Raw genomic sequence first — 13,702 nt, 5'->3', positions numbered from 1 at the left:
CCATTTGTTTTTACATCCATATCTATTTTCATTGTTTGCACATCCATTTATTTTTACAAGGTTCCCTTTGAAAGCAATATTATTCTCCTGTGTATTTCTCTTGAAGGTGCATGGGAAATAGATGGGTAGAATTCAAACACGATAGTTGGCTCACAAAGAAAGACATTTATTCTGACTTGCAACACCTTAAATGAACACTAATGGGACTCACTTAACCTCTTCCGCCCAGTAACGCAACCGATAGTTTTTGTCCTGGTCGACGCCGAGCACTTTTCATCTGGGCTGAGACTTAGAGGGAAATAGACGTTGCTGGACCAAAATAACCACATCTTGACTCCTCAGTGGAAGTGGACGATATCATGGTGGTGGTGGTCACCATGGGTAACAATGTGATGATGATGAGGAGGTATGTGGTGAACAGGTCTGTGGTCACCATGGGTAACAATGTGATGATGATGAGGAGGTATGTGGTGAACAGGTCTGTGGAAACTGTGGCCGAAGCCCCGAAATCTGCGACGGCCGCCAAACCTACGACGGCCGCCAAACCCGTGACCACCGCCGCCAAACACGAAGCCGTCAGCCTCCGGCGTCGCTACAGGCTCCGCGTCGGGCTCCGCGTGGATGATGACCGTCATACAGGACAGCATCAGGGATGCAATCAAAGCCACTGCTGTCTGTAAAGTAAAACAGATTTATATCACGGTCGTCTAACATGTAACATTTAAGCAGTTCCCCAAAGGGTGCATCGACTCCTTAAGTGTTATGAAGTCAATGCTTTAGGGACACTTGTGGCCCATATAGACTTTTTTTTTCTTTAATAGAATCTAGTCCCTACTCAAATAATTCTGATCCCTTTTAAAAGTCACTACCTGCTACCGTCGTAATTTTGTCCGAGTGGAAATACTATCTATCCGCAACGAAATACAAATGTTTCTCTAATTGCACATCTGGCCTCACTCATAAACCCTAAACTAGCTGTCGTCTTTGGCAAAGATGTTTCATGCTTCTTCTTTTTTTCTCCACATCGAGATATAAATAAGTCTGTTAGGTAACAACACGTCCCTATAAGACACCAGGCACTGTATCATATTTAACTGAAGGAAACTGTACAGAACAGCTTGCACAAGGTGAACGTGTTACTACGCTGACAACAATGGGTTCTGAGGCTCGTTACGTACTATCTTCATCTTCCCGTAGTCTTCTTTTCTTGGACAACCTCCAAGATTCACAAACCAAAAAGTTTTTCTTCAGGAGGGACTTCAAGCTCTCCAGGTCTGCCGGTCGACTGTGTTGCCTTCAACGGAGTTCGTGATTTATATAAGGCTTCCAGCTCTACTACATTTTCTTTATCCCCGACGTAAGTTTTTTTTTTTTTTTTGCGGTTTTAACATCCACGTAACGCACGCTGTAAAGGACTCCAGCTCATAGCTAGGCGTTTCCTACCGTGAGATATTTCTGTTCCTTCTTACACACTCAGGCGTGACCTTGCTACAAGTTGGGCTCTTACTGTCGCATCACACCAGTGAGGAAGATTAATTCCTTTGATTTTCTCATGATAGGACTTTCGTACTAGAAAAAAGAGAGGAAAAGTATTGCTTTCTGTTTCCTGATCTGTCTTTTTTATCACCACTGCACCGCTCCAGGAAAATACCAAAGGTCAAAATTCTCAAGCGTCAGGGGCGTTATTACATTTCACAAGGTTTTACCTCGTCAGTGCTATATTTCCCTCCAGTGATGCATTTTATGAACAATACACTGCTTATGGCTAAATGATACTATTCAGTTTAAGGAAAGACACAGGGGTGAAGATTTGTTGTATGTTCCAGCTTCCCCGTTAGGTCAAACAGGTGTTTTGTTGGTATTGTGTTTCAATGAGACGACGAGTGATGTTATCTGGGACTTCTCCAGCACTCTTAACGTAAAGATCAGGAGACATTGAGAGTTGAAATGTGTAAAAAGTTTTTAGATTGATAACGAACGAAAAATAAACAAAGAAATAATAAAATAAAGAAATATCTAAACAAGGAAATATGCGAACATGCATTCTGGATTCAAGCTCCAACCCTTGCCACCACGTAGGACATGAATAGAATTGTTAAACTCTTTCTATGATGACGTGCTCTGTAGATTTTGTTCTGGTTAACGCAAGGCAACATTTCAGCTTAGGATGTCAACGTAATAAATTAGTGAATGCATTCTCGATAATCCCCTTTGTTACGATGAAAAAGAAACAGATGGAAGAAGTTGAAAAGGAGGAGGAGAATCTGCCATTGGTTTCAACTGCTAAAGACAATTTATGGCCTTATTCTGATCGCCTCAGTTAACCCGAAGATTAACATCCTTTTTTTTTTTTTTTTTGGGGGGGGGGAGGCCAGACAATCTGGTTCAGTTGATGAAAAAACAGCCATTGATTAGTAACCATGTCCAACACGTGATCCAAGACCAAAGTTAATCACACACACACGCACACACACACACACACACACACATACACACACACACACACACACACATACATACACACACACACACAAACACACACACACACACACACGAGTCTGCTTCGTGACCTCGAGTCTGCTTCGTAACCTCAGCTAGAGAGCTCAGTCTGCTTCATGACCTCAGCTAGAGAGCTCAGTCTGCTTCGTGACCTCAGCTAGAGAGCTTCAGTCTTCTTCGTGACCTCAGCTAGAGAGCTCGTTTTCTGCACAAACACCAGCTAGCGAATACCTGTGAAATTTATTATCTCCGAATAGTGACAAGTGATTGTGTTGTGTTTTTGTAATGGTATACGTTGCAATTGTATACAGTTACAGATATAAGATGAAGTGTAGTGCTTTATCAACTTAGAATCAAAACAGTATTCTGTTACTCTACTCCAAAGGTAGGAGTAATACTATGAGGTAAGCAGAGTAAGCTTCGTGTATTTAGTTTATTTAGAGACTCTTTGGTTCCTTTTGTTGATTTACATTTTCTCTTTGTCGTTTGCATTGCTGAAGGAGGAGCGAAATGGCTTTTCCGGGCATCATGACCTTCACGCTTCTGATGGGATCCATCTTACCCATAGATGCAAAGATGTCCTTACAAACCTCATTGAGGGAGTTTGTAATGAACTAGTTCCTTTTTGGGGGGTAGAAACCTAAAGGGAAGGGGAAATAGAGTGTACTGGGGAAAACAGAGTTGAATATGGCATTAATGTAGAACAATATGCCAGTTTAGGACAAAATATAATTTTAGGATATAATGTCTGTAGAGGACGAAATGTTACATTAGGATGTAATGTCAAAGGACAAAATGTCACGATGGGATGTAATGTCAAAGGACAAAATGTCACGATGGGATGTAAGGACAGTGGAAGACAAAAGATAACGATGGGATGTAAGGACAGTGGAGGACAAAAGATCACGATGGGATGTAATGATAGTGGAGGACAAAATATCATGATGGGATGTAATGATAGTGGAGGACAAAATATCACAGTAGGATATGTCAGTGGAGGACAAAATATAATTTTAGGAAGGGATGCCGGACAGAATGTCAATGAAGGACAAAATATCACGATGGGATATAATGACAGTGGAGGACAAAAGATCACGATGGGATGTAATGATAGTGGAGAACAAAATATCACGGTAGGATATGTCACTGGGGGACAAAATATAATTTTAGGAAGGGATGCCGGACAGACAGTCAGTGAACGAGGAGAGGCCGGTGTTAAACGCGGTGACGTAGGGGGACAAAGTGTACAAAAGAGATGGAATGACCGTGAGCGACCAGGTTTCCGTGATGGGGGAAATGTTAATTTTGAGGCGACAAATGTTAATGAGGCATTGAATATCAATGAAGGACCAAATATCAATATAGAGCAAGGTTTCAATAAAAAAAATATAATGTAAGCCATGATATTGAAACTCAAAACGTGTCAAAAAGAAATAATCACGAGTCTCTTAAAACCATGTACTTTAATGCTCGTAGTATTAAAAACAAATTCCAAGAAATACAGGCGTATGTCAAAAGCGAAAAATTTAGATATGATAGGAATAACCGAGACATGGTTAAATGGTAAAGAGCTTGAAGATGAATTCAATATTGCGGGATTTAAACACTTTCATCGGGATAGAAACCACAAGAAAGGTGGGGGTGTTCTATTGTACGTTGAAAACAATGAACATGCTTGTGTTTTAGAGAAAGTGAAACAGGATGCATATGATAGTTTGTGGGTAGAATTAACCCAAACAAATGGACAAAAAATGAATGTAGGTGTAATATATAGGCCAAATACATTATCATTAGCAGACACCAAACTGTTATTTCAAGAACTGTCTAGTTTCTGCAATCGGGATTTATTGATAATGAATGATTTCAACTTTACTCATATTGATTGGATGACCCTTGAACATGGCCTTATAGGTAGTCGCTTGATTAATTTTCTCGGTGACAATTACTTAGTTCAGCATGTAAAAGAGCCCACAAGACATGGAAACTTACTCGATCTATTGATCACTAGCCGCGAAAACATGATATCCGATGTAGAAGTCGGTGAAACTGTTGCAAATAGCGATCACAATTTAGTTAGATTCAAACTACTAAAAAAAATTAGAATAGATACTTGTGTTTCTAAAATATCCGATTTTAGTAAACTTCAGTTCATAGGACTACGTCAGGAGCTTCAGCTTACAGGTTGGGAGGCAAAATTAAGCAAAAGTCCTGTAGATCAGATGTAGGAAATATTTCAAAATACGCTCACTAAGATGATTCATACTTACATTCCTTTTAAGGACAGACGTCCCCCCAAATCAGGCTCGCCCAAAATGGCTTGACAAAAAAAATAAAAAAAGAATTGCTAAAAAGAGACAGGCTTACAAGAAATATAAGTGCTCGGGTGCATCTCATGACCATCAAAGTTATGTATTAATACAGAGAAATTTAAAAGAGACAATAAAAAACGAAAATAACAATACGAAATGAATATTGCTGATCAATCTAAAGAGAATCCCGAAGAATTCTATAGTTACATTAGAGATAAAAAGGTTGTCAGGAATCGCATCGGTCCACTATTATCTGCTGACGGTCAACTTGAATATTCAAATGAAGGAATGTATGATGTTTTAAACAATTATTTTAGCTCAGTATTCGTAAACAAAACACCTCAAAGTGAACTCCAAACTCAAACCTGTGAAAAGTCTAGAGTAAACTTACTCACTACGGTAAATATAACAAATTAAAAAATTAAAAGGTATATAGAGACACTCAAAGTTAATGAAACACCAGGGCCTGACGGTTGGCATCCAAGAATCTTAAAGGGAATGAAAAATGAGATTGTTGTTCCATTAGAAATTATCTTCAAGAAATCCATCATATCCGGAGATGTCCTAAGAGAATGGAAACTAGCTAACGTTATTCCCATATTTAAAAAGTTGACAAAAAGAATCCAAATAACTATAGGCCTATAAGTTTGACTTCAATCGTAGGAAAAATGATGGAAACTAAACAAATTTAGATTTAAGAAGGAAATAGGCAACAATTGATTTACCAACAGGGTGGTCAACGAATGGAATAGACTTAGTAACCATGTAGTGAGCGCTGAAACTATCAGTTGTTTTAAGAAACGGTTAGACAACTTTATGGATGGGGATGACAGGTGGTAATGGACATAGAACTGCCTAGTGTAGGCCTTATGGTCTCTTGCAGTCTCCTTCATTCTTATGTTCTTATGTTTTTATACTGGGAATAACCCAGAAAGCTGTATACCCCAAGCTGAAACTATACATAAATACATTTAGTTCAAAATACGATAGCCTTATAATATAATGGCAGCCACAGTTTTTACCTCGACGCCTTTGTTACCAAGTACCTTTGTGGAATCACAAGTTAGCGTGAGTCTCGGCTAAGCTCTGGTAGCAGCATCATGAGAAAATGGAGGAAGACGAAAAGGAGGAGGAGAAGAAACTATTATCTGTCTAAAACGCCAAAAATAACTTAAGGCCTTATCTATTTATATATTCATCTACTTATTTATCTATTTATTTATTTATTTGATTAATCATTTGTTTATCTATATAGGTTAGGTTGGCTAGGTTAGGTTAAGTTTTGGTTAGGTTAGGTTTTAGGTTAGGTTGGTTAGGTTAGTTATATATTTGAAATTAGAATATTTTTTATTTGTCGATGAATTGTGTATATCGATAAATTGAGCATGTCGATGAATTGTTGTTGATAAATTGTCAGTAAATTGCTGTCTGTAAGTTCGCCTAGACCCATGTTTATTTATTTTCCATTTGTTTGCACATCCATATTCATTTTCATTTTTTGCACATCCATTTATTTTTACAAGGTTCCCTTTGAAAGCAATATTATTCTCCTGTGTATTTCTCTTGAAGGTGCATGGGAAATAGATGGGTAGGATTCAAACACGATAGTTGGCTCACAAAGAAAGACATTTATTCTGACTTGCAACACCTTAAATGAACACTAATGGGACTCACTTAACCTCTTCCGCCCAGTAACACAACCGATAGCTTTTGTCCTGGTCGACGCTGGGCACTTTTCATCTGGGCTGAGACTTAGAGAGAAATAGATGTCGCTGGACCAAAATAACCACATCTTGACTCCTCAGTGGAAGTGGACGATATCATGGTGGTGGTGGCCACCAGTGAATGGATTGACATGGGTAACAATGTGATGATGATGAGGAGGTATGTGGTGAACAGGTCTGTGGAAACTGTGGCCGAAGCCCCCAAACCCGCCACGTCCGCCAAACCTACGACGGCCGCCAAACCTACGACGGCCGCCAAATCCGCGACGGCCGCCAAACAGGAAGGCGTCAGCCTCCGGTGTTCCTACAGGCTCCGCGTCGGGCTCCGCGTGGATGATGACCGTCATACAGGACAGCATCAGGGATGCAATCAAAGCCACTGCTGTCTGTAAAGTAAAACAGATTTATATCACGGTCGTCTAACATGTAACATTTAAGCAGTTCCTCAAAGGGTGCATCGACTCCTTAAGTGTTATGAAGTCAATGCTTTAGGGACACTTGTGGCCCATATAGACTTTTTTTTTAATAGAATCTAGTCCCTACTCAAATAATTTTGATCCCTTTTAAAAGTCACTATCTGCTACTGTCGTAATTTTGTCCGAGTGGAAATACTATCTATCCGCAACGAAATACAAATGTTTCTCTAATTGCACATCTGGCCTCACTCATAAGCCCTAAACTAGCTGTCGTCTTTGGCAAAGATGTTTCATGCTTCTTCTTTTTTTTCTCCATATCGAGATATAAATAAGTCTGTTAGGTAACAATACGTCCCTGTAAGACACCAGGCACTGTATCATATTTAACTGAAGGAAACTGTACAGAACAGCTTGCACAAGGTGAACGTGTTACTACGCTGACAACAATGGGTTCTGAGGCTCGTTACGTACTATCTTCATCTTCCCGTAGTCTTCACTTCTTGGACAACCTCCAAGAATCACAAACCAAAAAGTTTTTCTTCAGGAGGGACTTCAAGCTCACCAGGTCTGCCGGTCGACTGTGTTGCCTTCAACGGAGTTCGTGACTTATATAAGGCTTCCAGCTCTACTACGTTTTCTTTATCCCCTATGTAAGCTTTTTTTTTTTTTGCGGTTTTAACATCCACGTAACGCACGCTGTAAAGGACTCCAGCTCATAGCTAGGCGTGTCCTTCCGTGAGATATTTCTGTTCCTTCTTACACACTCAGGCGTGACCTTGCTACAAGTTGGGCTTTTACTGTCGCATCACACCAGTGAGGAAGATTAATTCCTTTGATTTTCTCATGATAGGACTTTCGTACTAGAAAAAGAGAGGAAAAGTATTGCTTTCTGTTTCCTGACCTGTCTTTTTTATCACCACTGTACCTCTCCAGGAAAATACCAAAGGTCAAAATTCTCAAGCGTCAGGGGCGTTATTACATTTCACAACGCTTTACCTCGTCAGTGCTATATTTCCCTCCAGTGATGCATTTTATGAACTTTACACTGCTTATGGCTAAATGATACTATTCAGTTTAAGGAAAGACACAGGGGTGAAGATTTTTTGTACGTTCCAGCTTCCCCGTTAGGTTAAACAGGTGCTTTGTTGGTGTTGTGTTTTAATGAGACGACGAGAGATGCTATCTGGGACTTCTCCAGCACTCTTAACGTAAAGATCAGGAGATATTGAGAGTTAGAATGAGCAGAAAGTTTTTAAATTGGTAACGAACGAAAAATAAACAAAGGAATAATAAAATAAAGAAATATGTAAACAAGGAAATATGCAAACATGCATTCTGGATTTAAGCTCCAACCCTCACCACCACGTAGGACATGAATAGAATTGTTAAACTCTTTTTACGATGACGTGCTCTGTAGATTTTGTTCTGGTTAACGCAAGGTAACATTTCAGCTTAGGATGTCAACGTAATAAATTAGTGAATGCATTCTCGATAATCCCCTTTGTTACGATGAAAAAGAAACAGATGGAAGAAGATGAAAAGGAGGAGGAGAAATTGTCATTGGTTTCAACTACTAAAGACAATTTATGGCCTTATTCTGATCGCCTCAGTTAACCCGAAGATTTACATCCTTTTTTTTGGGGGGGGGGGGATTGTAGCCAGACAATCTGGTTCAGTTGATGAAAAAACAGCCATTGATTAGTAATCATGTCCAACACGTGATCCAAGACCAAAGTGAATCACACACACACACACACACACACACACACACACACACACACACGAGTCTGCTTCGTGACCTCGAGTCTGCTTCGTGACCTCAGCTAGAGAGCTCAGTCTGCCTCGTGACCTCAGCTAGAGAGCTCAGTCTGCCTCGTGACCTCAGCTAGAGAGCTTCAGTCTGCTTCGTGACCTCAGCTAGAGAGCTTCAGTCTGCTTCGTGACCTCAGCTAGAGAGCTCGTTTTCTGCACAAACACCAGCTAGCGAATACCTGTGAAATTTATTATCTCCGAATAGTGACAAGTGATTATGTTGTGTTTTTGTAATGGTATACGTTGCAATTATATACAGTTACAGATATAAGATAAAGTGTAGTGCTTTATTAACTTAGAATCAAAACAGTATTCTGTTACTGTACTCCAAAGGTAGGAGTAATACTATAAGGTAAGCAGAGTAAGCCTCGTGTATTTAGTTTATTTAGAGACTCTTTGGTTCCTTTTGTTGATTTACATTTTCTCTTTGCCGTTTGTATTGCTGAAGGAGGAGCGAAATGGCTTTTCCGGGCATCATGACCTTCACGCTTCTGATGGGATCCATCTTACCCACAGAGGGCAAAGATGTCCTTACAAACCTCATTGAGGGAGTTTGTAATAAACTAGTTCCTTTTTGGGGGGTAGAAACCTAAAGGGAAGGGGAAATAGAGTGTACTGGGGAAAACAGAGTTGAATATAGCATTAATGTAGAACAATATGCCTGTTTGGGACAAAATATGATTTTAGGATATAATGTTGGTAGAGGACGAAATGTTACATTAGGATGTAATGTCAAAGGAAAAATGTCACGATGGGATGTAATGTCAAAGGACAAAAGGTCACGATTGGATGTAAGGACAGTGGAAGACAAAAGTTCACGATGTGATGTAAGGACAGTGAAGGACAAAAGATCACGATAGGATGTAATGATAGTGGAGGACACAATATCACTATGGGATATAATGATAGTGGAGGACAAAATATCACAGTAGGATATGTCAGTGGAGGACAAAATATAATTTTAGGAATGGATGCCGGACAGAATATCAATGAAGGACAAAATATCACGATGGGATATAATGACAGTGGAGGACAAAAGATCACGATGGGATGTAATGATAGTGGAGGACAAAATATCACGGTAGGATATGTCACTGGGGGACAAAATATAATTTTAGGAAGGGATGCCGGACAGACAGTCAGTGAACGAGGGGAGGCCGATGTTAGAAGCGGTGACGTAGGGGGACTAAGTGTACAAAAGAGATGGGATGACCGTGAGCGACCAGGTTTCCGTGATGGGGGAAATGTTAATTTTGAGGCGACAAATGTTAATGAGGCATTGAATATCGATGAAGGACCAAATATCAATATAGAGTAAGGTGTCAATAAAAAATATATATACTGTAACCCATGCTATTGAAACTCAAAACGTGTCAAAAAGAAATAATCACAAGTCTCTTAAAACCATGTACTTTAATGCTCGTAGTATTAAAAACAAATTCCAAGAAATACAGGCGTATGTCAAAAGCGAAAATTTAGATATGATAGGAATAACCGAGACATGGTTAAATGGTAAAGAGTTTGAAGATGAATTTAATATTGCGGGATTTAAACACTTTCATCGGGATAGAAACTACAAGAAAGGTGGGGGTGTTCTATTGTACGTTAAAAACAATGTACATGCTTGTGTTTTAGAGAAAGTGAAACAGGATGCATATGATAGTTTGTGGGTAGAATTAACCCAAACAAATGGACAAAAAATTAAGGTAGGTGTAATATATAGGCCAAATACATTATCATTAGCAGACACCAAACTGTCATTTCAAGAACTGCCTAATTTCTAAAACCGGGATTTATTGATAATAAATTATTTCAATTTCGCTGATATTGATTGGATGACCCTTGAACATGGCCTTATAGGTAGTCGTTTCATTGATTTTCTCGGTAACAATTACTTAGTTCAGCATGTAAAAGACCCCACAAGACATGGAGACTTAATCGATCTATTGATCACTAGCCGCGAAAATATGATAACTGATGTAGAAGTCGGTGAAACTGTTGCAAATAGCGATCACAATTTAGTTAGATTCAAACTACTAAAGAAAAATTGAATAGATACTTGTGTTTCTAAAATACCCGATTTTAGTCAACTTCAGTTCATAGGACTACGTCAGGAGCTTCAGCTTACAGATTGAGGGCAAAATTAAGAGAAAGTCCTGTAGATCAGATGTGGGAAATATTTCAAAATACGCTCACTAAGATGATTCATACTTACATTAATTTTAAGTATAGACGTCCCCCCAAATCAGGCTCGCCCAAAATGCTTGAAAAAGAAACTGAAAAAAAGAATTGCTAAAAAGAGACAGGCTTACAAGAAATATAAGTGCTCGGGTGCATCTCATGACCATCAAAGTTATGTATTAATACAGAGAGATTTAAAAAAGACAATAAAAAACGAAAATGACAATACGAAATGAATATTCCTGATAAATCTAAAGAGAGTCCCAAAGAATTCTATAGATACATTAGAGATAAAAAGGCTGTCAGGAATCACATCGGTCCACTATTATCTGCTGACGGTCAGCTTGAATATTCAAATGAAGGAATGTATGATGTTTTAAACAATTATTTTAGCTCAGTATTCGTAAACAAAACACCTCAAAGTGAAATCCAAACTCAAACCTGTGAAAAGTCTCGAGTAAACTTACTCACTACGGTAAATATAACAAATTAAAACATTAAAAGGTATATAGAGACACTCAAAGTTAATGAAACACCAGGGCCTGACGATTGGCATCCAAGAATCTTAAAGGGAATGAAAAATGAGATTGTTGCTCCATTAGAAACTATTTTCAAGAAATCCATCATATCCGGAGATGTCCCAAGAGAATGGAAGCTAGCTGACGTTACTTCCATATTCAAAAAAGATGACAAAAAGAATCCAAATAACTACAGGCCTATAAGTTTGACTTATATCGTAGGAAAATTATGGAAACTGGACTAATTTAGATTTAAGAAGGAAATAGGCAAGAATTGATTTACTAACAGGGTGGTCAACGAATGGAATAGACTTAGTAGCCATGTAGTGAGCGCTGAAGCTATCACTTCTTTTAAGAAATGGTTAGACAATTTTATTGGTGGGGATGACATTTGGTGATGGATATGGAGCTGCCTAGTGTAGGCCTTATGGTCTCTTGCAGTCTCCTTCATTCTTATGTTATTATGTTTTTATACTGGGAATAACCCAGAAAGCTGTATACCCCAAGCTGAAACTATACATAAATACATTTAGTTCAAAATACGATAGCCTTATAATATAATGGCAGCCACAGTTTTTACCTCGACGCCTTTGTTACCAAGTACCTTTGTGGAATCACAAGTTAGCGTGAGTCTCGGCTAAGCTCTGGTAGCAGCATCATGAGAAAATGGAGGAAGACGAAAAGGAGGAGAAGAAGCTATTATCTGACTAAAACGCCAAAAATAACTTAAGGCCTTATCTATTTATATATTCATCTACTTATTTATCTATTTATTTATTCATTTGATTAATTATTTGTTTATCTATACAGGTTAAGTTGGCTAGGTTAGGTTAGGTTTTAGGTTAAGTTGGTTAGGTTAGTTTAGGTTAGTTATATATTTGAAATTAGAATATTTTTTATTTGTCGATGAATTGTGTATATCGATAAATTGAGCATGTCGATTAATTGTTGTCGGTAAATTGTTGTTGAGAAATTGTCAGTAAATTGCTGTCTGTAAGTTCGCCTAGACCCATGTTTATTTATTTTCCATTTGTTTGCACATCCATATTCATTTTCATTGTTTGCACATCCATTTATTTTTACAAAGTTCCCTTTGAAAGCAATATTATTCTCCTGTGTATTTCTCTTGAAGGTGCATGGGAAATAGATGGGTAGGATTCAAACACGATAGTTGGCTTACAAAGAAAGACATTTATTCTGATTTGCAACACCTTAGATGAACACTAATGGGACTCACTTAACCTCTTCCGCCCAGTAACACAACCGATAGCTTTTGTCCTAGTCGACGCTGGGCACTTTTCATCTGGCTTGAGACTTAGAGAGAAATAGACGTTGCTGGACCAAAATAACCACATCTTGACTCCTCAGTGGAAGTGGACGATGTCATGGTGGTGGTGGCCACCAGTGAATGGATTGACATGGGTAACAATGTGATGATGATGAGGAGGTATGTGGTGAACAGGTCTGTGGAAACTGTGGCCGAAGCCCCCAAACCTGCGACGGCCGCCAAACCTACGACGGCCGCCAAACCCACGACGGCCGCCAAACCCGTGACCACCGCCAAACACGAAGCTGTCAGCCTCCGGCGTCGCTACAGGCTCCGCGTCGGGCTCCGCGTGGATGGTAACCGTCATACAGGACAGCATCAGGGATGCAATCAAAGCCACTGCTGTCTGTAAAGTAAAACAGATTTATATCACGGTCGTCTAACATGTAACATTTAAGCAGTTCCTCAAAGGGTGCATCGACTCCTTAAGTGTTATGAAGTCAATGCTTTAGGGACACTTGTGGCCCATATAGATTTTTTTTTAATAGAATCTAGTCCCTACTCAAATAATTCTGATCCCTTTTAAAAGTCACTATCTGCTAATCCTTATACCATTTTTCGTCGTATTATCATCATAGTGGCCTCACTCATAATCTGTATCATGTTTCTTCTTCTTTTTTTTCTCCACATCGAAATATAAATAAGTCTGTTAGGTAACAATATATTCCTACAAGACACCAGGCACTCTATTATATTTAACTGGAGGAAACTGTACAAAATAGTTTCCACAAGGTGAACGTATTACTAGGCTGACAACGATGGATACTGAGGTTCGTTACATACTATCTTCATCTTCCCGTAGTCTTCACTTCTTGAACAGTAGATGAGGTATGGCTAGGCTTGTGGACAACCTGCAAGAATCACAAGTCAAAAACTTTTTCTTCGGGAGGGACTTCAAGCTCTCCACGTCTGCCGG

General features: G+C 39.1%; 3 protein-coding genes across 3 annotated transcripts; all 3 read right to left on the bottom strand.

The window, feature by feature from the left end:
- LOC143022895 (uncharacterized) lies at positions 1-1,284 on the bottom strand. The gene is made up of 2 exons (XM_076181294.1): positions 1,179-1,284; positions 1-674 (listed from the first exon to the last, which is right to left on the bottom strand). Exons 1-2 carry the CDS (start codon positions 1,185-1,187, stop codon positions 339-341), a joined length of 345 nt encoding a protein of 114 aa, XP_076037409.1. The 5' UTR covers positions 1,188-1,284; the 3' UTR covers positions 1-338.
- Positions 1,285-6,416: 5,132 nt separating this feature from the next.
- Positions 6,417-7,570, bottom strand: LOC143022885 (uncharacterized). The gene is made up of 2 exons (XM_076181281.1): positions 7,420-7,570; positions 6,417-6,918 (listed from the first exon to the last, which is right to left on the bottom strand). The coding sequence occupies exons 1-2, from the start codon at positions 7,426-7,428 to the stop codon at positions 6,610-6,612; spliced, it is 318 nt and encodes a 105-aa protein (XP_076037396.1). The 5' UTR covers positions 7,429-7,570; the 3' UTR covers positions 6,417-6,609.
- Positions 7,571-12,630: 5,060 nt separating this feature from the next.
- On the bottom strand, positions 12,631-13,702 carry LOC143022894 (uncharacterized). The gene is made up of 2 exons (XM_076181292.1): positions 13,570-13,702; positions 12,631-13,132 (listed from the first exon to the last, which is right to left on the bottom strand). The coding sequence occupies exons 1-2, from the start codon at positions 13,576-13,578 to the stop codon at positions 12,824-12,826; spliced, it is 318 nt and encodes a 105-aa protein (XP_076037407.1). The 5' UTR covers positions 13,579-13,702; the 3' UTR covers positions 12,631-12,823.

The sequence above is a fragment of the Oratosquilla oratoria genome, unplaced genomic scaffold, assembly GCF_046742065.1.
Source record: "Oratosquilla oratoria isolate Oo_2021 unplaced genomic scaffold, ASM4674206v1 SCAFFOLD218, whole genome shotgun sequence".
NCBI classification, from domain to species: Eukaryota; Metazoa; Arthropoda; class Malacostraca; order Stomatopoda; family Squillidae; genus Oratosquilla; species Oratosquilla oratoria.
The sequence above is the reverse complement of the archived record's forward strand: the minus strand, read 5'-3'. Positions and strand labels throughout refer to the sequence as shown.